Genomic DNA, 25,653 nt, shown 5'->3' on the forward strand with positions numbered 1-25,653 from the left:
TGCTGGTCTCTAGCTTGTGAAAAAACTGTAAACAAATTGTGAATTTCCTGCCCTCCCCCCAGACCCCCACTGCAGGAATTCTTAGCAGTTTTAATGAATCACAGCACGCCTGCCAGGGACATCATTGTGCCTCTTCCTAAGCAGCCACGCACCCCAATAACTCAGCAGTAGGGGGCAGAACGTGGCACCGGCTTCGTGTCTGGGGTGGAAGGGGCAGGGACACCTCTCACTGTTTTCACAGAGACACTTGGCCACCCAGACCGCGGAAGGGACACTGCTCAGAAACCACCTCAGGGAACCTGGTGGGGGAGGTGGGGGGGTGGGGAGGCAGGAAGAAAACAGCCTGGGGGTGGGGAGAGGGAGGGAGCTTGTGCACAGCAGGGAGCCAACCTGAGCCAACACAGCAGCCTGAGACTTCCCAAGCCCAGAATGCTGAGGACATCTATTCCCCGGGCCCCCAGCCTCCCCACCTCTTCTGGCATTTTCCACCTCTGCCTCACATTCTTGTTGGGCCAGGTGGGCTTGCTGCAGGGACACCCCCAGTGCCTGGACTACGGGCCCCCCTTCCAGCCCCTGCTGCACCTGGAATTTTGCTCAGACTATGAGTCCTTCGGCTGCTGTGACCAGCACAAGGACCACCGCCTTGCTGCCCGGTACAGGGTCATCATGGATTACCTTGACCTCAAGGGCCACGAGCTGTGTGGTGGCTATATTAAGGACATCCTCTGCCAGGTGGGCCTGAGCCTAACCCCTCAGCGCAGTGACGGGGGGAGGCTTAGCGGGGTGCTGGGCTTGGTGGCGTGGGTCCTGGGTGGAGGGCTCCGTGGGCACCTGACATCTGCCTCTCTGCGTGGGTGCACTGAGGCCAGGGGGTGCTGGGGTGGGCTCCAAGAGTCTCCCCTGGGGTCTGCTGGCCCTCGTGGTTTGTCACACAGGAGGAGGAGGTGGGTGTCCCTCATGGAGCTCTCAGGGCTGCGTTGTCTGGGTCCCTCTGCGTTGCTCTGCTCGTGGAGGGGGGCACAGCACGCACAGGTGGTGGTTACGGGGAGGAGGGGGGAGGTGGAGGGAGTGGAGGCACCTGCTGGGGTCCTCGTCTGGGTCCTTTGTGCCAGGGGGTCTCGGGGTGGTGATGGAGGTGGCGAGGTGGGGTGGTGGGGGGCCCTCCCCAGCATCGTGGAGCCGGGAGGCAAGGACTCACAGAGTCCTTTTCTGGGGGCCAGAGTGCACGTCCCTGGCGGGCATCCCCCCCTGCCGGTGCAGGCAGCACGCACCGACCCTGGAGAGAGGTGCTCGGGGTGCAGGGGACAGTCGCACTGGAGAGCAGATGAAAGGTGCGGGGGTGGGGGCTGTAATAATGCGCTGGGGGCAAAGAGGCAGGAAGCCCCCCTGCAGACCTGACATCTGACACCCTCCCGGGCGATGTCAGCGCAGGTACAGGCTCTCCCGCTGCCACCATTCCCCGGCGCACCGGCTGCCCCAACTCCCGTGCTGGGGACACAGCAGCCAGCCTGGGTGGCATCGCCCAGGGCTGCAGTCTCCGACCTCAGGCACCACCCCTCCGCTGTTTCCAAGGAGAATTTAACTCCAGCCGTTTGGGGCAGAAGCCGGGCTCTTAGGAGCCGCACTAAGACTATTCATTTCCAAGAGACCCCCTGGTAAGGATGTCTCCACCCTCCCCTCCCCATCCTCCCACTTTCCCTATTGGGTGAAGTCTCAGAAAGCCAAATTCAGCAGCTCTCCTGCTTTAGGCGTTGGAGGAATCAGAATAACCTACGTGAGTCTATTTATTACAATTCCCCAGCCCCTCCTCTTTCCGCACACACGGTGTATGCCCAGCAAAGGCTTCTGCGGGAAGTTGTTCTGACCCCCATTGTACTGGTAAGGAGACAGGAGGGTTTTTTAATGTGTTGTTTTTTTTTTTTAAGTTTATTTATTTTGAGAGAGAAAGAGAGAGCACTAGTGGGGTAGGGGAAGAGAGAGAGAGAGAGAGCGAGCGAGAGAGAATCCCAAGCAGGCTGGAACTCACCAACCATGAGACCATGACCTAAGCAGAGATCAAGAATCAGAAGCTTAACAGACTGAGCCACCCAGGCGCCTGGAGGAGTCCGGAGTTTTAAAGAACTTATTTAAGGTCAGACACAGGGCTGGGGGCACAAATCTACAGGCTGAGGCTTCAAGTCTCCTGCCCTTTTGATCATATTTGCCAAAGGCAGAGTCACAACAGCACAAGCCATTTCCTTAATGGTTTCCTGCCCTGGGGCAGGTGGAGGTTCCTTTAGAACAAGCCTCAGTGTTTCTTGCTCCCTGTCCCCAGTGCCCAGAGCAGTGTCAGACTTCCAGGGGACCTCTTCCTGGGCCTTATTTTCCTTAATAGAGAAACCATATCCTGAGCTAACTGAGTAGAAGCAGCTGTGCAGACTCTAAATTTCTGCATGAGTGTCCCTTGGTGAGCGGCTCACAGCCCGCTTTGTTCACTGCTCTCTCATCCTGATTTATAAATTTTTTAAATGCTTATTTATTTTTGAGAGTCTGTGAGCAGCAGAGAGAGAGAGAGACAGAGGATCCCAAGCAGGCTCTGTGCTGAGAGCTGAGAGACCGACTTGGGGCTCCAGCCCACAACCCTGGGATCATGACCTGAGCTAAAATCAAGAGTTGGATGCTCAACTGACTGAGCCACCCAGGCGACCCAGCACTTAAAGATTTTTTTTTTTTTAACTTTTAAAGATGTTTTCATTTTTGAGGGGGGGAGGGGCAGAAAGAGAGGGAGACACAGAAGCCGAAGCAGGTGCCAGACTCTGAGCTGTCAGCACAGAGCCTGACGCGGGGCTCGAACCCACAAACCGTGAGATCCTGACTGAGCCCAAATCGGACGCCCAACCGACTGAGCCACCCAGGCACCCCAAGACTTTTAATAAATAAGTGAAGAAATTGCTAGATGCCTAATTTCTGGGAGTGATAACATCGTGTGTCCATTTTGGTAATTTCATTTTTAGCTGTAAAGTATTTCAACCACACAGGAAAGCACAGAAAACCAACACCCAGATTAACAAATGTGAAACTTCTGCTACATTGCTTCAGATTTGGATAAAGACATAAAACCTTGCAGATACAGCATTTATACTAAAGGGAAAGATGGAGAAACTTGGTACTCTTTATTTATTTTTAATTTTTTTTTTAATGTTTTATTTGTTTTTGAGACTGGGAGAGACAGAGCATGAACAGGGGAGGGTCAGAGAGAGGGAGACACAGAATCTGAAACAGGCTCCAGGCTCTGAGCTGTCAGCACAGAGCCCGACCCGGGGCTCGAACTCACGGACTGCAAGATCATGACCTGAGCCAAAGTCGGCCGCTTAACCCACTGAGCCACCCAGGCTCCAAGAAATTTGGTACTCTTTAAAAAAGAAAGAAAGAAAAAGTCCACCACTTACTAAAACTTTCAGGGTCAAGAACTAAGTTAAAATGCTAAAGACAGTACAGCGGGTGAGAAATATTTCCCCCTCTTTTTGCCTTCCAGAAGCACTAACTGGCTAGAAAATGTGGCCCCAGGAAAGGGCTTTACCAGTAGCTGGTAATAGAAACTCTAGAATCCGGATTCTGTCCTAGACCGTTTTCCTTCTGCTTGCTCACAAATTGGGACCAGCCCCACGGTGGCCAGTCCGACTACCAGCTGGGCTTCTGTTTCTTTCCAGGAGTGCTCACCCTACGCAGCCCATCTCTACGATGCGGAGAACCCTCAGACGCCCCTCCGGAACCTTCCTGGCCTCTGCTCCGACTACTGCTCTGCCTTCCACTCGAACTGCCACTCTGCCATCTCCCTACTGACCAATGACCGCCGCCTCCGGGAGACACGGGAAAAGGATAGTGCCCACTTCTGTCACCTCCTCAACCTTCCCGACAAGGACTACTGCTTCCCTAACGTCTTGAGGAATGACCATCTCAACCGCAACCTGGGGGTGGTGGCTGAGGACGGCCGGGGCTGCCTCCAGCTCTGCCTGACCGAGGTGGCCAACGGGCTGAGGAACCCCGTCTCCATGGTCCACGCGGGGGACGGCACCCGTCGCTTCTTTGTGGCCGAGCAGGTGGGGGTGGTATGGGTCTATCTGCCTGACGGGAGTCGCCTGGAACAACCGTTTTTGGACCTCAAGAACATCGTACTGACTACTCCGTGGGTAGGGGATGAGAGAGGCTTCTTGGGATTGGCTTTCCATCCCAGATTCCGCCGCAACCGCAGATTCTACATTTATTATTCATGTCTGGGCAAGAAGAAGGTAGAAAAGATCCGGATCAGTGAGATGAAGGTTTCTCGGGCTGATCCCAACAAAGCCGACCCCAAATCAGAAAGGTGAGATGTGCCCATGAGAATGGGCAACTTTGGGCTGTGTCCCAAAATAATGCCAGTCTGTCCTCTGAGGCGATAGAGGGACATTTTTCTGGTTTCAGAGCCACTAGCTTCTAATGTTGACAAAGGAGTCATTGTTGAATAACAAGGACAGACAAGTTAGGCTTCTGAGTCGAGGGTCTTTGTGGCGTGTAGCCATCCCTTAGAGTTACCTAATCAGAACCATGCTTGCTTGTTTTTACAGAATTGTAAGCAATGGCCAGCAGCTACAAGGGCTTGAGAAATGATTATAGATCAAATCAATATATTAAACGTAATAGTGGCCTCTGATTATTGTGTGGCCGTTGGATTCCAGGCCCTTTAGCTTGAACGTGGGAATTACCCTCACAGGAAGCTGTGGCACAAGGCCATAGATCTATGGATGCCCAATCAGATAAAGCACTTAATTCTGACTCCAAGCTCATGGTCTTTCCACTCTACCACTCTGCCTTTTGTCCTTCTTTCCTTTCTGCCTTCTCTCTCTTTTCCCATATAGCCAGGTTGGGGGATCGAAAAGAGTTTGGAGAACTGATTGATTAATCCCTGCTGGGCTGTGCAAAGGAAGGGGTTAAGAGTTCTGGTAGAGCAGAGAGGAAGGCCGAGCCCCCCAAAAGAGTGATTGTTACCCTGGCTGTGTCCACAGCTCATGAAATCACGATCTGAAAGAAGAATGATCCATGAAGGAGGCATACTGGGAAACAAGGGGTGTCTCAGAGCTCCAAGCTTTGTGATCATTGGAAACTCTGAAGCAGGTCTTGGCTGGATGGGACCAGTCATTTCTCGGTCTCTCAAGAGGATGCAGTTTCAGTTTGTATCAAAGCTTCATGCATGGTTTCTTCTCCTTCCAGAGTCATCTTGGAGATAGAAGAACCAGCCTCAAATCATAACGGTGGACAACTTCTTTTCGGTGTGGACGGCTACCTGTACATCTTCACTGGGGATGGAGGGCAGGCCGGGGATCCCTTCGGCAAGTTTGGAAATGCTCAGAACAAGTAAGCTGGTTGGATCTGTCCTCCCACCCCCTTTAGGGTGAGCCCTTGGTACGTTTTTGCTGAGATGGAGTCTACAGAGGGTCACATCCAAATCACCTACTGCAAGATGTAACCCCCTCTGTTGAGGCAAGTGGGAGGAAGAATTGGTTTTCTGTCCTATAAATTTCAGGCACACGTGCTTTGTGGTAAGTAATATTATGGATGCACAATGTAACGCTCAGAATGCTATGCAGAGACGAGTTCAGAATGTTTCATATATATATTCGACACACATAATACTTACTGTGTGTCAGGTACTGTTCTGAATACCTTGTGTGTATTTAAGAACATAATTCCAGGGGCACCTGGGTGGCTTGGTTGAGCATCTGAATTCGGCGCAGGTCATCATCTCGCGTTTTGGGGGCTTGAGCCCCACATCAGGTGCTCTACTCTCAGCACAGAGCCCACTTTGGATCCTCTGTCCCCCTCTCACTCTGCCCCTCCCCTGCTTGCACTCTCTCTTCCTCTCTCTCTCTCAAAAATAAATAAACATTAAAAAAAAAAAAAAGAATGTAATTCTAACATCCCACAAGGGCAGGAATTTTTATCTATTTTGTTAATTGATGTATCCCCATCACCTAGAAGAGTGCCTGGAGTGGGGGTCACTTCAGAAATACTTACAGGATGGATGGTTCCTATGAAGTGTAGGTATTGTGATAGTCATGTCACAGCCCAGAAAATAGAGGCAGAGAGGAGTAAAGTAGCTTTTCCAAGGCCGCACAGCAAGTAAGTGGCAGAACCAGAATTTATACTCCGACAATCTGGTGCAAGAGAGCCCAATGAGGGTCCTGTTGCCCTAGATAAAAGTCATGTGATCCTTTGCACCAGCAAGTACTTGAGTCCCATTATCCCTACTAGTAAAATATTAAAGTTCTAAGAATCAAGAGCTAACATCTGTCAAATGCCTTTACTGCGTGTGGGGAATTGCCTTACATGCTCCAGGCAAGATACCTCCCTTAACCCTTACATTGTAACCACACTGCAAGCTAGTGTTTCTTTTCCCTGCTCTACAAATGTGGAAATGGAGTCCCAGAGACCACAGTTGCCCTCAGAGCCACTCTAAAAGCTCTTTCTATGACCACAGTGCTATATGAGGAAGAACAGAACCAGCCCCTTTTAGGAATTCATGCTATTAGTGCCCATGTTGGCAGCACGTACATTGAACTATAGAGAAGGTTAGCATGGCGCCTGGGCAAGGATGAGTGCAAATTCGTGAAGGTTTCATCTTAAAAAAAAAATTCAGGGGCGCCTGGGTGGCTCAGTCGGTTAGGCGTCCGACTCTTGATTTTGGCCCCACTGTCATGATCTCACGACTTCGTGGGTTCGAGCCCCACATCAGGCTCGGTGCTGGCAGTGTGGAACCTGCTTGGTATTCTCTCCCTCCCTCTCTCTCTGCCCCTCCCCCACTGGCACTGTCTCTATTTCTAAATAAATAAACTTAAAAAAAAATCCATAGTGTTAAACCAAACCTGAGAGAAACCATTCCATCTCTCTCAAAATGTTTAAAAAAACATTTTAAAAATGGAAACTACAGCTTGCTTGCTCTAGGTTACATGGGCCAGGGTCACATCAAACTTTTGCCTAGTATTTCTCTGTGAGCTCAAACCTGTCAAGTCTTAACATTTTGCATATACACATATATCATATAGACATGACTATATGTATATGTGTGTGTGTGTGTATACACACACATATAATCAATTCATGCACATACACATATAATATCATGTGTGTATATAAAATCATGTCTCCCCATGTGACTCCTAGCAGTTGTTTGGCATCGACTATCAGTAGGTCCCCCCGGGCGATCTCTGGTCCTGTGCCATTTTATTTTACCTTATTTTCTATTTTATTATTTTATTTAGTTTGAAAGTTTGAATACTTAACACAAAATCTACCCTCTTAAAAGATTTACCTGTAACGAAAATTTTTATTTTATTTTTTTAATGTTTATTATTGAGAGAGAGAGAGAGAGAGAGAGAGAGAGAGAGAGAATGAGCAGGGGAGGGACAGAGGGAGCAGGGAACAGGGATCTGAAGTGGGCTCCACACTGACAGCAGAGAGCCTGATGTCAGGCTCAAAGTCATGAACCGTGAAATATGACCCAAGCTGAAGTCAGATGCCTAACCAACTGAGCCACCCAGACACCCCTAAAAATTCTTTTAAGTGTAAATACAATATTGTTAATTGTAGGGACAATGTTGTACATCAGATCTCTAGAACTTTCTCCTCTTGTAAACAAATGTTCGACTGGTATATGGAAAGATGCTCAGGGCGCCTGGGTGGCTCAGTCGGTTAGGCGTCCGACTTCGGCCCAGGTCATGATCTCACGGTCCGTGAGTTCGAGCCCCGCGTCGGGCTCTGTGCTGACAGCTCAGAGCCTGGAGCCTGTTTCAGATTCTGTGTCTCCCTCTCTCTCTGCCCCTCCCCTGCTCATGCTCTGTCTCTGTCTGTCTCAAAAATAAATAAACATTAAAAAAAAAAAATTAAAAAAAAAAAAAAAGAAAGATGCTCAATGTCACAAATCATCAGGGAAATGCAAATCAAAACCACAGTGAGATATCACCTCGTATGTATTCGGATCACTATTACCCCCGCCCTTCCAAAAGACAGCAGGTGTTGCTGAAGACATGGAAAACTTTGCATACTGTTGTTGGGAATGAAAAATAGTGCAGCTACTGTGGAAAACAGTATGGAGATTCTTCAAACACATTACAAATAATACCAGCAGATGATCCAGCAGTCCGGTTTCCGGGTACTTAACCTGCGCCTATTTCCCGGCCCTCTTTCTTTCAGAAGTTCCCTGCTGGGGAAAGTGTTAAGGATCGATGTGAACGGGGCAGGCTCTGATGGCAGGCGGTATCGAGTCCCCCGCGACAATCCGTTTGTTGCTGAGCCAGGGGCCCACCCTGCTGTCTATGCCTACGGGATCCGAAACATGTGGCGCTGTGCCGTGGACCGAGGGGACCCCATCACACGCTGGGGCCGAGGCCGGATGTTCTGTGGGGACGTGGGACAGAATAGGTTTGAAGAAGTTGACCTCATTGTGAAAGGCGGAAACTATGGCTGGAGGGCAAAGGAAGGGTTTGAATGTTATGACCGAAAACTTTGTCACAATGCCTCTTTGGGTGAGAAGCCTCTGGGTGATGTCTTGAATGAATTGAGGGGGTTGGACGTGGAGGTGGGGGAATAGAACCTGAGAATGTGCTGCACCAGGGGGGGGTCATTCAGGTGCCCTTGTTTCTGTCTTGCAGGATGTAGTGTTGGCCAGGAGCATGTTGGATGTTTGTTAACCTAAGCATTTGAATCTTGGGTGGATTGAAGGAGCGGGATTGACCTGGGAATCGAGATTTTAAATAAATTACCCACATGATTCTCAGGCAAACTATCTTGAGAACCACTCACAGAGGCAAATTGGTGGCTGTATGTTTTTAATTTATTTCCCAATTGGAATAGCCCACTGAAATGACCTTCCAATACATTCAGGTGCTATATTCCATATACAATCCCTAAACATCAATAATCAAGGTGTGCTTCACCAGTGTTTAATCTTTTTTTGTCCCTCTAGGTTACAAAGGAGTCTTACAGACCCTTTACAGACAAGTTTTTCAAATCCTTAAACCTGAGTATCTGCCATGTCAACCTAGGGGATAAACTTAGGTGTGTGGATTACCTGATCACTGCCTCATAGGTGGGGGAATTTTCGGCTTCCTCTCTGCATGCAGAGACCAGTCACATGGGAAGCTCACCAATATCGTGGCTGGTCTGTTGAGAAAAATAAATGTGATTCTCTTGGCCTTACCAAAGACCAAGAGATAAAGTGTTCTCCACTCAGTCAGGTAACTGCATTAGAAAGCCCCAACTTATTCCTCGAAGTTATCAAGTGTCAGCCACGACGTTGTCTTTGTTCCTGGACAGATGACATTCTGCCCATCTATGCTTATGGCCATGCAGTGGGGAAGTCAGTCACCGGAGGATATGTCTACCGTGGGTGTGAATCCCCAAATCTCAATGGCCTCTACATCTTTGGGGACTTCATGAGTGGGTAAGAAAGGATTAATATCTCCTTTTTTTTTTTTTAATATTTTTATTTATTTTTGAGACAGAGCATGAGCAGGGGAGGGGCAGAGAGAGAGGGAGACAGAATCTGAGGCAGGCTCCAGGCTCCGAGCTGTTAGCACAGAGCCTGATGCGGGGCTTGAACTCACAGACCGTGAGGTCATGACCTGAGCTGAAGTCGGACGCTCAACCGACTGAGCCACCCAGGTACCCCTCCTTTCGTTTTTTTAAATTTTAACATTTTTATTGGGATTTAAGTTACATGTGGTAAGATGCAATCTCTAAGAGCACAGTTGGATAAAGTTTTACAATCTATGCGCTTGTAGCTATGTCAAGATGCCGAACGTTTCCATCATTCTAGAAATTTCCTTCTTGTCTATTGCCTGTCAGTACCACCCCTTTCTCCTTGACACTCACACACACACAGAAGCACATCAGTCAGAGATAACCACTCCCATCACACATTAATTTTGCTTCTGGGACTTAATACACGTGGAATCATATATATGTATTCTTTTTTGTACATGTATGGCTTCTGTCATTCAAGAATATCGGTGAAATTCATCACTGTTGTCACATGTATCAGTAGTTTTTCCCCTTCATTGCTTTGTGATATTCAATTGCATGAATATACCACAAATTATTCATCTATTCTCCTATTTTTGGCTTTTCCAGTTTTTTACTGTATATTTATTTTATATTTATTATCTATTTGTTATATATATTATGTGTGTGTGTGTGTGTGTGTGTGTGTGTGTGTGTATCGGGTTGTATCTGGCTACCTTGTCAAACCCTTATTAGCCCTTTTGGCGTGTGTGTGTGTGTGTGTGTGTGTGTGTGTATGTGTGTGTGTAGATTCTATTGGGTTTTCTATGTAGAAGATCATTTTGCCTATGAATATAGATACTTTTCTTTTCCTGAATCGAAAGCCTTTTATTATTGACTTACTGCTTCGTCTTACACCTTCAGTACAACATTGGATAGAAGTGGGGGAAGCATTCCATTTTCACCAATGAGTATGATGTCAGTTGTAGGTGTTTATACATGTCCTCTATCAGATGGGGAAGTTTCCCGTCTGTTCTTAGCTCACTGAGAGTTTGTATTAGGTATGGGTGTTGTGTTTTGCCAAATGCATCTTTGCATCTAGCGAGAAAATCATGTGGTTTTCTCATTTTTAGTTATTAACATAATGGATTGCATTGATGGATTTTTAAGAAAAAAATTTTTTTTAACATTTATTTATTTTTGAGACAGAGAGAGACAGAGCATGAGCAGGGGAGGGTCAGAGAGAGAGGGAGACACAGAATCCAAAACAGGCTCCAGGCTCTGAGCTGTCAGCCCAGAGCCCGATGCGGGGCTCGAACTCACGGACCGCGAGATCATGACCTGAGCCGAAGTTGGATGCCCAACCGACTGAGCCACCCAGGCGCCCCTTGATGGATTTTTTTAAATCATTGAAGCATTCTTGCATTTCTGGAAGAAACACGACTTGGTCATGATGTATTATCCTTTCAGCATATTGTTGGATTTGACGTGCTAGCCCGTTGTTTGAAAATTTTGCATCTGTGTTCATGAAGGGATAGTGAGCTATAGTTTTTCTTTCTTGGAATATCTTTGCCAGATTTTGGCATCAGGGTAACGCCAGCTTTAATAGAATGATTTGGAGAGTGTCTCCTCCTCTTCAGTTGTCTGGATGAGTTTGTGAAAGAGAGGTATTATTTCTTCCTTACATGTTTCTTCCAAGTGAAGCTGTCCAGGCCTAATGTTTTCTTATAGACAACGTATAGTCAGGTCTTGGGTTTTGGTCCACTCGGGCGATCTCTGTTATTTGTTTGTTTGTTTATTATTTCTTCTGTCTTTTAGTTGGTGCATTTGGACCATTAATATTCAAAGTGGTGGGGCTTCTGGGTGGCTCGGTCGGTTAGGCGTCCGACTTCAGCTCAGGTCACGATCTTACAGTTCGTGAGGTCGAGCTCTGTGCTGACAGCTGAGCCTGGAGCCTGCTTCAGATTCTGTGTCTCCCTCTCTCTCTGCCTCTCCTCTACTTGCACTCTGTCCCTCTCTCTCTCTCAAAAAAAGTAAATAAACAATAAAAAAAAAAAAAACCAAAGTGGTTATGGATTTAGTTGGATTAGTATCTACCATAATTATTACCGCTTCCTATTTGTTTCCCTTGTTCTTTGTTCCTATTTTTTGTCTTTTCACTCTTTTTCTACCTTTTGTGGATTTAACTGAGCATTCTATATAATTTCGGTTCTCCACTGTCATAGCACATCACTCATAGTTTTTTTTTTTCCTTTTTCAGTGGTTGCATAGAGTTTGCAATATACATTTACAACTAATCCAAGTCCACACTCAAATAACATTATACCACTTCGGGATGGGAACTGAGGTCACTGACTTGACACTGTCATCTTTTCTAACACGTATGTTTAGTGCTACAAATTTCCCCTCAGATACTGCTTTAATGGCATCCCATAAATTTTAATAGATTGGGTTTTCATTTTCATTCAGTTGAATATATTTTCTAATTTCCCCTTGGCTTATTTTCTTACAAGTTAGTTTGAAGTGTGTTATTTATTTCCAAATATCTGAAGATTTCCTGAGGTCTTTCTGCTGTTTGATTTATAATTTAGTTTGATTGTGGTCACAAACAAACTGTGTATGATTTGCAAGATTACTCTGGATTATCTAGGTGGGTCCTAAATGTAATCACAGATATCATTAGAAGAAGGAGGTAGACGGAAATTTGAAGATAGAAGAGATAGAAGTCAGTGTTAACAACAGAAGTGGTATGATGAGACTGTGAGTCAAGACATGAGGACAGCTTTTGGAAGCTGGAAAAGGCAAGGAAATGGATTCTCCTTTAGAGCCTCCAGCACCTTGATTTTGCCCCCATGGAACCCACTTCAGGATTTTGGCTTCCAAAACTGTAAGAAAATAAACGTGGGTTATTTTAAGCCAAGTAGTGGTAATGTATGACAGTGGTGGCAAGAAACAAATATAGTTACCATTCCCAATATTCTTCATTCCTTTCTGTATATTTCCTTTAGATGTAATTTTCTTTTTTTTTTTTTTTTCTTTTTTTTTTTAATGCTGGAAGAACTTCCTTTAACATCTTTTGAAAAATGAGTCCAGTGGTGATGAATCCTTTCTGCTTTTGGTGTCTTTTTAACCCTTTGTTTTTTAAAGATATTTTTGCTAGGTATAGAAGTTTATGTTGACCTATTTTTTCTTTAATTCTTTTTTTTTTTAAGATTATTTATTTTGAGAGAGAGAGAGAGCAGGGGAGGGGCAGAGAGAGAGGAAGAGAGAGAGAATCCCAAGCAGGCTCTGCACTCTCATTGCAGATGTGGGGCTCAAACCCATGAACATAAGATCAGGACCTGAGCTGACTTCAAGAGTGGGATGCCTGAGCCATCCAGGAGCCCTTCTTGAATTCTTTAAAAATATTGTTCATTATCTTCTGCTTTGTCTTAATTCCAATGAGAAATCTGCTGTCATCCTTAAATTTGTTCCTCCATATTTAATCTGCCATGTTTTCTCTGGCTGCTTTTAAGATTTTCTCTTTATCACTGGTTTTGTGCAATTTCATTATGATATGTGTTCATGTAGTTTTCTTCTTGTGCTTAGATTTGGTTGAACTTCTTGGATTTGTGAATTTATAGCTTACATCAGATCTGGAAAATTTTTGGTTATAATTATTTCAAATATTTTTTCTGTTTCCCCACCCTGTTTTTTCTTCTCATTTTCTTCTTGAATTATGTGTATATTAGGCTGCTTAAAGTTTTCCCACAGCTTGGGGCGCCTGGGTGGCGCAGTCGGTTAAGCGTCCGACTTCAGCCAGGTCACGATCTCGCGGTCTGTGAGTTCGAGCCCCGCGTCAGGCTCTGGGCTGATGGCTCGGAGCCTGGAGCCTGTTTCCGATTCTGTGTCTCCCTCTCTCTCTGCCCCTCCCCCGTTCATGCTCTGTCTCTCTCTCTGTCCCAAAAATAAATTAAAAAAAAAAACAAAAAAAAAAAAACAGTTTTCCCACAGCTCACTGATGATCTATACATGTTGAAATTTTATTCCTTTTTGTGTTTAATTTTGGATAGTTCCTATTGCTGTGTCTTCAGTTCATGAATCTTTTCTTCTGCAATGTCTAATCTGCCATTCATTCCATCCAGTGTTTGCACTGATGGAATTTTTTACCTCTAGAAACTTGATTGGGGTGTTTTGTGTATCTCTCATGCCTCTACCAACTTTTTGAATATACGGAATCATAGTAAAAACCACTGTTTTTCTCTGCTAATGTTCACATTTGTGGCAATTCTTTGTCAGTTTTGATTGACTTTTCTCTTTATTATGGTTTGTATTTTCCTCCTTCTTTATCCGCCTAGTAATTTTTTATTGGATGCCAGACATTGTAAATTTAACATTGTGGGTGCTGAATATTTTTTGTATGTCCATAAATATTCTTGAGCTTTGTTCTGGGACAAACTACTTGGAAATAGTTTGATCCTTTCAAGTCTTGCTGTCAATATTTGTTATGTAGAACCAATGTGGTGCTTATTCTGGAACTATCTATTCCTCAATATTGAGGCAGGATTTTCCTACAAACTCTTTTCAGTTCCCTGTGAATTATACTTACACTGTGCCTGACCCTGAGTAAGAGCCAGGTGCTTTTCTTTCTAATTATCCCCCCTGATTTAAGTAGTTTCCTCATATGTATGTGCTGTTAAGTATACTGATGAATACTTGCGGGGTACACTTTGCATATCTCAGGAGCCTATTCTCTGTGCTTCCCTCTTTTCTCCAATATCTGTCCTGCATACTCTTCCTATATAGGTCTTCCTGGACTCTTTTCAACTTCCTGTCTTTTCAACTCAAGGAGTCTGCTGGCTCTGCCTGTGTTTTCCTTCCTCAAGCTGGAAACTTTTTCAAGGTAGTAGACTGGGACAATTTTAGGGTTTACCTTGTTTATTTCCCATCTCATAGGGAACATAGCCCTTTGTTGTCTGATCTCCAATGTCTTTTATATTTAGTTATTTATTTAAAATAAGCTCCATGCCCAATGTGGGGCTTGAACTCATGACCCTGAGATCAAGAGTCACATGCTCTACTGAATGAGCCAGTCAGGTGCCCCTCCAGTGTCTTTTAAAAACTGTCATTCTAGGGGTCACGTGGGTGGCTCAGTTGGCTAAGTGTCCGATTCTTGATTTTGGCTCAGGTCTTGGTCTCAACAGTTTGTGGGTTTGAGCCCCATGTCGGGCTCTGCACTGACAGTGTGGAGTCTGCTTGGGATTCTCTTTCTTTCCCCCTCTCTCTGCCCCTCCTCTGGTCTCTCTCTCAAAATAAATAAATAAACTTAAAAAATTGTCATTCTATTTTGTCTAGGTTTTTGACTGCTTAAGATGAGAGGGTAAATCTGGTCCTTGTTACCCCCATCTTCATTAGGAAGGATGGTAATATTGTCATACTGCAATTCTTGGTTCCAGAGGTTGGGTAGAGTTAGTAATTGCTTAGTTCTTTTATCGTCACTTGTTAGATCTCTGGGATTTAATTGTTCTTTGTGTTTTCCCATAATTCCGTCTGCTTACATATCACTTGGTTGATACTCAGTGATTCTTAGTCGAAGCATATGCACCAGAATCACCTGGGGTTGAACATCTCTTGTTTCCATAAAATGTTTCATGTGAAACCCTGATATACCCATATTCCTTTTAAAAAAAAACCCTGCTTTTAGGTCAAATAGATGATAGAGGGATATTTTTAAAAAAATTTTTTTTTTCAACGTTTTTTATTTATTTTTGGGACAGAGAGAGACAGAGCATGAACGGGGGAGGGGCAGAGAGAGAGGGAGACACAGAATCGGAAACAGGCTCCAGGCTCCGAGCCATCAGCCCAGAGCCTGACGCGGGGCTCGAACTCACGGACCGCGAGATCGTGACCTGGCTGAAGTCGGACGCTTAACCGACTGCGCCACCCAGGCGCCCCGATGATAGAGGGATATTAAAGTATCTACCTGCTACTCCATAGACATAATAACAATGAAAATAGCTACGAGTTTTGAGCACTTACTATATGCCCAGCTCACTGGGGAGATATTCATGTATATTATCTTAACCTTTGCAACTTTTGTCCGTGGTAAATTCTATTACCATTCCCCATTTTACAGATAAGGGAACTGAGGCTCAGCTAGTTGAGCAACTAGCCAAAGGTTGCAAACTAATAGAAATTAGATTAGTCTTTTGTAGTAATGCAGTCTTTACTGAGCACCAGACTCCTCCTATAATAGAAGATGAGCTTCTCCATCTAGCACAAGCAGGTGACCAAGGTATCTCGAAATAGCTTTTTGATTCTTGGGAGAGGCTAGGTGTTGATCACCTATGGGTGACTCAGTGCTAGTACTCAGAGATTCTTTGTTTCCAGGAGGAAAAATATCTGCAGGGTGAAAATATGGATTCCTATAATAAAGGTTTTATTTTTCATCTAGTCGACTTATGGCTTTGCAGGAAGATAGGAAAACCAAGAAATGGAAGAAACGGGACATTTGCCTGGGCAGCACTGAATCCTGTGCCTTCCCAGGGCTGATCAGCACCTACAGCAAATTTATCATCTCTTTTGCTGAAGATGAAGCAGGTAAAAATATACAGGGTTATTCTGTTTCTGCTTACTGGAACTTAAATCATCACGGGCATTGTGAGCTAAACATTTATTATAATAATTATTACTACGGTTACTATCATTTTCATTTAAGTAGCAACCGTCCCTTCTATTTTCACTACCATTTATTTTTTAAAATTATTTTATTTTAGATGTTTATTTATTTTTAAGAGAGAGAGAGAGAGTGTGCACATGCACGCTCGGGGAAGGGGCGGGGGTGGGGGTGGGGGACAGGAGATCCGAAGCGGGCTCTGTGCTGACAGCAGAGAACCTGATCCGGGGCTTGAACTCACGAACCGTGAGATCATGGCCTGAGCTGAAGTTGGATGCTTAACTGACTGAGCCACCCAGGTGCCCCTATTTTTACTACCACTGAGTCAACTTTTTTTTTTTTTAATTTTTTTTTTTTTAATATTTTTGAGACAGAGAGAGACAGAGCATGAACGGGGGAGGGGCAGAGAGAGAGGGAGACACAGAATCTGAAACAGGCTCCAGGCTCTGAGCAGTCAGCTCAGAGCCCGACACGGGGCTCGAACTCACATACCACGAGATCCTGACCCGAGCCGAAGTCGGACGCTCAACCGACTGAGCCACCCAGGCGCGCCTATTTTTACTACCACTGAGTCAACTTTTATAATGCACTGGATACCATCGTAAACACTTTGCATTTTTTTATGTTACTTAGTAATTGCAACGCCACCAGGATGAAATTATTAACCCTATTTGTCCAGTGAGGCAACAGACCGAATATGCAACAGAACCTACCCCTTCTTGGTTGGGGCCCACACCGACTGCGGGGGGAGCAAATCAAGGTTTACACTCCGGTCTTTTGATCATGAAGGAGATTCATGTCCCCCTCCCTGATTTCATTCTAATCTGCAGTCACAGGAAGGTGGACAGGGCCAGCCGTGGGGCAGACCACGTGGACACTGATATTTGTCCTGCTGTTGCTGCCTGGGAGAGAGCGCCTGTGGTGATGGGCCCCCGGCCGGCTGTGCTCTTTGCTGACCCTGCCAGGAGCCTGTGGGGTAATTGCTGGGAGCGTGCAAGGGAGAATCTCTTTCCTGAGAGACCTGGGGAAAGGGTAAACAGCTAGGTGGGAGGCTATTCGCTAGACAGACAAGGCCTTTGTTAAGGGCATCAGCAAAGCCAGACGCGTAGGCACCTATGAGACACAAAGACGGAGAGAGACTCGGCTCTACTAAATTTCCCCAAATTTTGTAATCAGAAAATGGATTTTGAATTTCAGCTTTACCTATGCTTTGTTACATTTTGAAAGCTAAAATGTTACTTTGGGAGGAGAACAGGGCCTGTGACCTTTCTGGTATTGGGCACTGCTTCTAGTCATGCTCGGAGTCAGGGAAGAGAAGAAAGTGGTCTATCAGGGCCCCTTCCAGACCTGGGATTCTCTGTGAGTGAAAACCAGAGCTTTGCAGGTTTCCTCAGTAATGGGTTTCTTCCCGCTCTGAGCCCTACGGTCCCTGTGCAAGACTTTCCTTTGAGCAAGACGCTAAGAAATCTAGTCAGCTCCTGGACCTTTTCCTAGCGTATGAGAAATAGTTTGAGATGAATATTTTAGAGAAGCAGAGGATATTTTAGAGGATTCAAGCATTCTTAATAAAGCAAAGTGAGTTCCAAATTGGAAGTCCAAACATACGCAAGAGGAGAGAAACCACAGACCGGCAGGATGGTGCTCGGTGCAGAGAGGGCGACGGGAAAGCCACAGGCCTGGCGGGGCCTCTGGAGGCTGATGCCCCAGCGAGGCTGGAGTCCTCCGAGGCCAGAGCTTCCTCTCCCCAGAGGCTAGAGCCCCGGGGGCGGGCCTGCCCTGGCATCCCGGGCTGCTGTCTTCTGCGGCTGGCTCCTTTTCAGGCCTCAGAAACCGTGACTTTGGCGGTTTGGTTTGCTGTGCCTGTAAGCTTCTCGCAGGAGAAAAACAGGCAGTGTTTGAACACCAGTCGGTACATTTGGCAAACAAGACTAAGTGTCCTTGGCCGAATTTTCTCGAGTGGACTTGCCAGGGTGTTCCCAAGCCAGACTTTGCCCAAGGCGGCCTTGAAGCCAGGAGGGCTGTTTTCAAGGCAAGTTTATTTTCTTCCAGAGTTGCTTGCTCTTGTGTTTTTGTACGGAGTGATTCAGATTTTCTGCTCATGCCATAGCCTTTCCCACTGAAGGACATCTTTTTAGATCTGAGTATGTCATTATTTTGTTATCAGTCACCAGCTGTAGACACGTCGTTGTTGGTTGAACCAGAGCTCTGCCTCCACTGTGGCGGTATTTTCCAGATGTTCTAGCTGACAGCTGGCCACCATGGAGGGCGGGGTGGGCACGGGGCGCCCCCGTTGCTGGGTCCCCGTGGGCTGGATCTCTGAATGTCGGTCACTGAAGTGCATTCTCAAGAGGGCTGGTCGAAGAACTAATGCTTGCAATAAATTTACATCACGTGCATTTTGTTTTACGTGGCATGTTACAGCTTTTTTGTGTGTCTAGTTCTTTTCTGTCCTAAAACGTATTTTTTAAATCGTCAGTTGGAGGGCACCTGGGTGGATCAGTTGGTTCAGTGTCTGACTCTTGATTTTGGCTCATCTCATGGTCTGTGGGATCGAGCCCGGAGTTGGGTTCTGCGATGACAGCATGGAGCCTGCTTGGGATTTTTGCTCTTTTTCTCCCCTGCTTGCCTGTGCTCTCTCTCTCTCTCTCTCTCTGTCAAAATAAACTCAAAAAAAATTATAGAAATTCGCTTCTAGCACTGTTTTCTCCTAAAAATACAATGGGGAGTTTCCGGCATGTTTAGGACATACAATTTACATATTGTGTAGAGACTATGCTGCAACGTGGGGTTTTCAGTCAGAGCAGGTGTGGTTGCGAGGGGCTCCTGCATGAGGGCACCCCGTGTTCAGGCAGACCCTTGGTAGACACCTCCTTTGTCTAATGGAAAGTGCCCGGGATATCCAATCAGAGGAGGCAAATTGGCTGTAGGGCAAGATGATAAACTAGTTCGTGAGCACACAAAATCCAAAGTCCACTAGGCAGCTGTAGGGGGTGCTCCGTGAAGACCGTAAGCCTCACATCCGGCACGAGACAGACATTGGTCACCATCCTCCACAAATTCAAGGAAGAAGGTTGTTGAAATAACTCAGAGCTCTCTAAAGTTCTAGGCTTTTCCAGTTTGCAGTTTAGTAGACATTTACTTCCATGAAGTTGAGAGGGCCATCCAGGGCCGTGGCACAAATATTACGGTGTAAGGAGTAATGGCTGATCATCGCTTTCTAATTGAATACCTAAGAGTCATGTGGGGGATCATTAGCCCCATTGTACAAATGAATAGGTCACGTGAGGGTTACACAGGTTGAGAGTTTTCCCAAGACAACGTCTAGCAAATGGTGTTCTCAGAACTCAGTCAGGTGGCTGCAACTCCAACGTTGTTGTTCTCGCCAACCCTATCCTATCTGTCCCTCACAGGTAAGCGTGAGAAGAGGCAGAGTGAGGTAGTCACAGTGAGTGGAGAGTGTTCACACTGGAGGAAATGGGAGGGACAAGGGCTCCTCCTCAAAGAGGTGAAGGAGACCATGGGTAGGGGTGATTTCTGGGGGGTGTGGAGAAGGCCAGGAGTACAGACTGAAGAGTGGGAGGGTCCGGGGAAACGCAGGACCCAAAGGCCAAGGAAAGAAGGTGGTAATGGAAAAGTGAGGCGGGGCTGGTGGGGAGAGGCACCCGTGGACTCAAGAAGGGGCAGTGTGAGGTGACTAATAAATGGTCCTTAGCCTGGAGATCGCTATTTCGGGGTTCCACAGAGAATTGTCAGTAGTAAATAGATGGGGAAGGAAATGGAGATTGGTTAAGGTGAAGTTTCTGACAGTCAAGAGATAAGGGGAAACCTTTGGTCCAGTGAATGTAAACAGAAATGTACCCCTGTTGGGGTACACTCTCAGCTAGTCTTTGAGGACTCAGAGAAGGACTTTCTCCTTGGGGAGCTCACAATCCAGTGAAGGCCCAGCGACAGGATTCTGGGGTTCCCTTCCTGGGGCTCCCTCCATTTCAGGGCTTCCACCCCCTGTGGACGGTTTCCTGTGCACCCAGCTCTGTGTCTCAGCCCTGCCTCACGTCCTATTCCTGATTGTGTGTTTCTGTGTCCTCAGGGGAGCTCTATTTCCTGGCCACCTCTTACCCGAGTGCCTACCTACCACACGGATCTATTTACAAGTTTGTTGACCCATCAAGGTGAGATTTGGTCTCATTTCCTTCTTAGGTGCATTTTTTAAAAGTTTTATTTATTTTTATTTATTTGTTTTGGGGGGCGAGAGAGAGAGAGAGAGAGAGAGAGAGAGAGAGAGAATCCCAAGCAGGCTCCACCAGCGCAGAGCCCAATGCAGGGCTTGAATCCATGAACCACGAGATGGTGACCTGAACCAAAAGTCAAGAGTCAGGTGCTCAACCGACTGAGCCACCCCAGCGCCCATCTTCGGTGCATTCTTATCAGCCCTTATCTTCATGGGAGATCATAAAAATAGTCCTGACTCCCCAGGAATTACCAGAAATGATCAATGAAGCAAATCTGTGCCGTAGATAAAAAGCAGATCGCGCAAACGAATGTGTAGGGCGACGTGTCTGTAGAATTTATGAAATATTTGAGAAATGGTCTCTTTGTGGTTAGAAACGAAGATCTCAAGCCTTTCTGGGATGACAGGTCTAGACCTATGGCTCCTGGTTTTTTCTTTTTTTTTTTTTTTTGATATGCTTCTGGAAACTTCTGTCTGGGATCATCTGACAATTGGGTGTGTACTTGTGACCACTTGAGTGAGTACTGTTGCCCTGTCCCCTGGGTTTGGTGGAGGTCTCAAGGTCCTAGGTAAGTGTCGTAAACCGGTTGTTTAGTGCCTTTTGTGTCCACCTGACCCTTTTGGCAGTATTTATTCACTTGGTGGTGAAGACCGTTTACGTCTGCTCTTTTGCCGACCTGGCTCAGAGACTAACCAACTGATCGGGCAAAAGCCACAACACAGCTTCCCATCTGTGAGGGTATTCAGGTAAGTTACGTTGCCGGAGATACAGCCAGCCGGAGGGGGCCTGGGATAGGAGCCCTCACCATCACCACCATCATGATCATCATCTGTGGGGCACTTGTTATGTGCTGGGCACTGTTCCAGGTATCCTTTTTTTTTTTTAAATCTCCTTAAAAAATAATTTTAGGGCTTCTGGGTGGCTCAGTCGGTTAAGCATCCAACAACCAACTCTTGATTTTGGCCATGATCTCTAAGTTTGTGAGTTTGAGCCCTGCATCAGGCTCTGTGTTGACAGTGTGGAGCTTGCTTGGGATTCTCTCTTTCCCTGTCTCTCTGCCCCTCCCCAACTTGCTCTCTATCTCTCTCTCAAAATAAATTAAAAAAATAATTTTAAAAAGTTACTCATTGGGCTGCCTGGGTGGTTCAGTCATTTGAGTGTCCGACTTCAGCTCAGGTCATGATCTTGAGGTCAGTGAGTTCCAGCCCCACGTCAGGCTCTGTGCTGACAACTAGGAGCCTGGAGCCTGCTTTGGATTCTGTCTCCCTCTCTCTCTGCCCCTCCCCCACTCATGATCTGTTCTGTTTCTCAAAAATAAATAAACATTAAAAAAATAAAAAAGTGGGGCGCCTGGGTGGCTCAGTCGGTTGGGCGGCTGACTTCAGCTCAGGTCACGATCTCGCGGTCCGTGAGTTCGAGCCCCGTGTCGGGCTCTGGGCTGATGGCTCAGAGCCTGGAGCCTGCTTCCGATTCTGTGTCTCCCTCTCTCTCTGCCCCTCCCCCGTTCATGCTCTGTCTTTCTCTGTCTCAAAAATAAATTAAAAAAAAAAAACGTTAAAAAAAAATAAAATAAAAATAAAAAAAGTAAAAAAGTGACATCAATCACTTATGGTATGTCAAGTACGCAGCTCATATTTGATCTCCCTGTGAGGATAGATACTATTTCTTTTTTATTTTATAGATGTGGAAATTGATACATATCAAGGTTTACTTGCTCATGGTCCCCAGGTTTTGAACCCAGTTCTATCTGTCATCATGCCCTTGCCCCTGACCCCCTCACTACCCTCTGTCCCAAGAGCCCATGGTGTCCCTGTGATATCCTTGTTCTTTCTCCTGTCTATCTGAGCTCATCATGTATTTTCTCCTACATCTGCCCCATCCTCATGGATAAAGGAGAGCTGAATCCAGTTCTTGCAAATGTATACCTTCTGGTGACCTTGATTTCCTGGTCCCATCTTCAGAATCTTGTGTCCCCACTTTTTCTATCTGTTTTTAGGCGAGCACCGCCAGGCAAGTGCAAGTACAAGGCAGTGCCGGTGAAAACCAGGAGTAAGCGGGTCCGGTTCAGGCCACTCGCCAGTGAGTCTGTCTTTGTCTCAGGCCCAGGCCTTGGCATTGAGATGCAGGCACAGTGCCCTCTGCAAACACGCTCCAATCTTCCCAGGGTGGGAGGTCTGTTCCCCACTGAGGGCTTCTGCTCTGGATGAGGAGTGTAACTCGTGGCTCAGTCTATACACCTCCGTATACTGGAGTATGCATACCGGGTGGCACCTGCTTCTGAGGAGACCTGTTGTCCTCTATCCACTCATCAGTCATTCACTGGGCATCGTTCACTTAGCATTGACTTTGTGGCAGTCACCGTGCTAATCCCTGGGGCTACAGCAGTGAACCTGACCTGTAGGAGCTCAGGCAAATGTAGTGTAGGCAAATAAAGAAATAAATGTAGCATTGAGGTTCTGGTATAACGGCCAGGAGACTGAGGGGACCCTGAGAGTGAGTAGAGTAGGGATTCTGGAAAGACTTATAGGGGAGGAATACGATCTTTTTTTTTAATTTTTAAGATGTTTTTATTTATTTTTGAGAGAGAGAGAGAGGACAGGGGAGGGGCAGAGAGAGAAGACACAGAATCGGAAGCAGGCTTCAGGCTCCGAGCTGTCAGCGCAGAGCCCAATGTGGGGCTCAGACTCATGAACCATGAGATCATGACCTGAGCCAAAGTTGGACTCTTAACTGACTGAGCCACCCAGGTGCCCCAGGAGGCATACTATCTTAAGGGAACTATTCCAGAGCCATGAATCACTGGAGTGACCTTATTAAAAAAGTAATATATTTCGATCAAGGCCAGTTAAGGGAATTAAAAAAATGTAAGAATTTATATATATATTAAAGATTTTACTTTTAAGTAATCTCTATACCCAACATGGGGCTTGAACTTACAGCCCTGAGATCAAGAGTCACATGCTCTACCACTGAACCAGCTAGGTGCCCATCTAAAGACTGTATATTGAAGAACCCTCATGCAGTCGTGGGTTTCCTGGAGGATGTTTCCCTGGTAGACTCAGTCTCTTTTCCTCCCAAACTCTTGGGGTTCAAAGTCCTTTGGCTTCAGCCCTTCTTTGTTTGAGAGATGCGGGAAGTACGGATCCCCCTACTTCTCCGCCATGTTGGCCCCCCTGGGTGGTGTTTCCCTTAGAGCCACTTTCCAGGACTTCTGTTTCTCACTAAATAAATGTTCGTTTCCCAGAGACAGTCTTGGACTTGCTAAAGGAGCAGTCGGAGAAAGCTGCTAGAAAATTGTCCAATGCAACCTCAGCCTCTCGGCCAGTCGGGACCTCATCTCTGAAAGGCCCCTCCAGGAAGCCAGCTTCTCCCACAAGCAGCAGGAAGACATTTCGAGGGCCTGGGACAAAGAAGAGAGCCAGAGTGTGGTCCCCAGGCTCCCAGGGCAAGAGGAAGATGAGGCGGAAAAGCCACAGTGGCAGGGTCAGGCAGAGCCGAACCGGCAGAAGTCTCCGTCGGCCTTTTCTGTCAGGGTCGCTGGCCGGGGGACGTGCCAGGGGAGAATCACCTCACCCCATGGGAGCCCCTGCTATTGAACTTGGGCTTTAGGTGGACGGGAGCTGGAGTCAGAAGTGGGCAGGCAGAGGGAGCCTGACTTAGGGCCGGTGTGGTTGTCCTCTCCACTCTTGCTATCTGAACGGATGCTCCTTGTCTGCTTTTATGGAGAGACCCGATCCCACATTGCCAGTGCACCTGGCTAACCGTGTGCACTGGTCGGTAAGCCTCCTTGGACTCCCACGGGATGTCTTTTGTTTTACAAATGCCTACAACCCAAAGTAATAAATCAATACTTGCTCGGACAGACATGTATCCTTTGATCTCTTGGATGTTTGTCTGGCGTTAAGAAATCTCGTGTGCTCCATCAGTGTGACCTCACCCCAGGTCCCAGAGGAGGGCTGTAGACACATATTACTTTTTCTAAAATCTTTTTTTAACATTTATTTATTTTTTGAGAGACAGAACAGGGGTGGGGGAGGGGCCGAGAGAGAGGGAGACACAGAATCCCAAGCAGGCTCCAGGCTCTGAGCTGTCAGCACAGAGCCCGACATGGGGCTTGAACTCACGAACCGTGAGATCGTGACCTGAGCTGAAGTTGACGCTTAACCAACTGAGCCGCCCAGGCGCCCCTGAAAAGACATATTTCTAAGGAAAGACCCTCCAGCCTGTCCCTGTCCTTTGCCCCAGGCTGCAGCTCACAGACCGAATAAGGACAGGTTACGTTCCTAAACTCTGGCACCTACTAATTTGCCCTGGCAAATAGCAGAATGAACGTGACTACATTTTGAGTACCTATTATGTGCCAAGATTATATACATTATCCGAAACCTCAAAACCTTTCTTCCTATGCGTTGCCATGTAATGTTCTGTTGAAGAGGAGGAAGGTGACTCTTCGTGAGCTTAAGCTACTTGCCCTAGACCACAGCAGGGAGGGGACGGGGAACTGTTCAGCTGGATAGGAGCCAACACCCCTGTCAATACCCTGTGCACCCGCCACCCTGTAGGGCACTCAGCGAGGGCTGGTAGCTCTTACCCGGGTATTTGAGGAGTAAAAGAGTTAAGGGAGGAAATGATCCCCGTCTCTGAGAAGTTCTTCAAATCCTGCAAATCATCCAGAACAGTGTTGGCAGTTTGGCTTACAGAGAACAAAAACGCGAAATGCCGGGGTTATGGAGGGCTTTCAGAGGCCATGTAACCACTGCGTTTGATATGCTTTCCATAACCTGCATAGATTTGTTTTAGATCCAAAGAAACAGATTCCATTTTTTTCCTTTAGCAATCTTTATTTGTAGGCTAACCTAACCTAACCAAATCTAAATACATCAGGCCTCTTTTTGATTCCTTTTCTCTTGTTCGGCCTTTATGAAAGATACAAAACACTGGTCATTTACTGAAGATCATTTTTAGATCTTTTTTTAGCCACTTCCTTTGCCCTATCCCATGGCTTTTGTTTTACTTCTGCCTACCTTTGGAACTCTTATGAACACTCTCTAGGATAGACATAAACCTCAGGATCTCACCAGCTCTGGTATTTTATACTTTTTACATCTTCTTAGATGAAGACACCAACATAAACGTGGGAGGAATTCTACCCTGGGTCGTTCTGTTGAAAGGTGGCTGAACATCCCGGGTCAGTCGGGGAGATTGGACCTACCTCTGGAACAAATATTTGAGCTTGCTTGCCTCATTTTTTTCCTC

The 25,653-nt window shown here is 46.5% G+C and overlaps 1 protein-coding gene across 2 annotated transcripts; it reads left to right on the forward strand.

The window, feature by feature from the left end:
- The first annotated feature begins 383 nt into the window (after window positions 1-383).
- Window positions 384-24,259, forward strand: HHIPL2 (HHIP like 2). 2 transcript variants are annotated; one of them, XM_019465686.2, is made up of 9 exons: window positions 385-732; window positions 3,690-4,342; window positions 5,227-5,370; window positions 8,206-8,537; window positions 9,328-9,454; window positions 15,947-16,092; window positions 20,256-20,337; window positions 22,394-22,476; window positions 23,642-24,259. In XM_019465686.2, the coding sequence occupies exons 1-9, from the start codon at window positions 430-432 to the stop codon at window positions 24,004-24,006; spliced, it is 2,235 nt and encodes a 744-aa protein (XP_019321231.2). In that variant the 5' UTR covers window positions 385-429; the 3' UTR covers window positions 24,007-24,259. The 2 variants fall into 2 exon arrangements, with proteins under 2 accessions (XP_053764928.1, XP_019321231.2); XM_053908953.1 differs by lacking the exon at window positions 22,394-22,476 and having other exon boundaries at window positions 384-732; window positions 23,642-23,807.
- Window positions 24,260-25,653: the final 1,394 nt, after the last annotated feature.

This window comes from Panthera pardus, unplaced genomic scaffold (genome assembly GCF_024362965.1).
Source record: "Panthera pardus isolate Hobbes unplaced genomic scaffold, ASM2436296v1 HiC_scaffold_21, whole genome shotgun sequence".
Lineage (NCBI taxonomy): Eukaryota > Metazoa > Chordata > Mammalia > Carnivora > Felidae > Panthera > Panthera pardus.

Excerpts from the sequence above, each read along its gene's own strand:
- HHIPL2 (XM_019465686.2), top strand. The coding sequence starts at position 430 with ATGCTGAGGACATCTATTCCCCGGGCCCCCAGCCTCCCCACCTCTTCT. Across the intron at positions 8,538-9,327 it reads TTGTCACAATGCCTCTTTGG|ATGACATTCTGCCCATCTAT; the intron begins GTGAGAAGCCTC and ends GTTCCTGGACAG. Across the intron at positions 9,455-15,946 it reads TTTGGGGACTTCATGAGTGG|TCGACTTATGGCTTTGCAGG; the intron begins GTAAGAAAGGAT and ends TTTTTCATCTAG.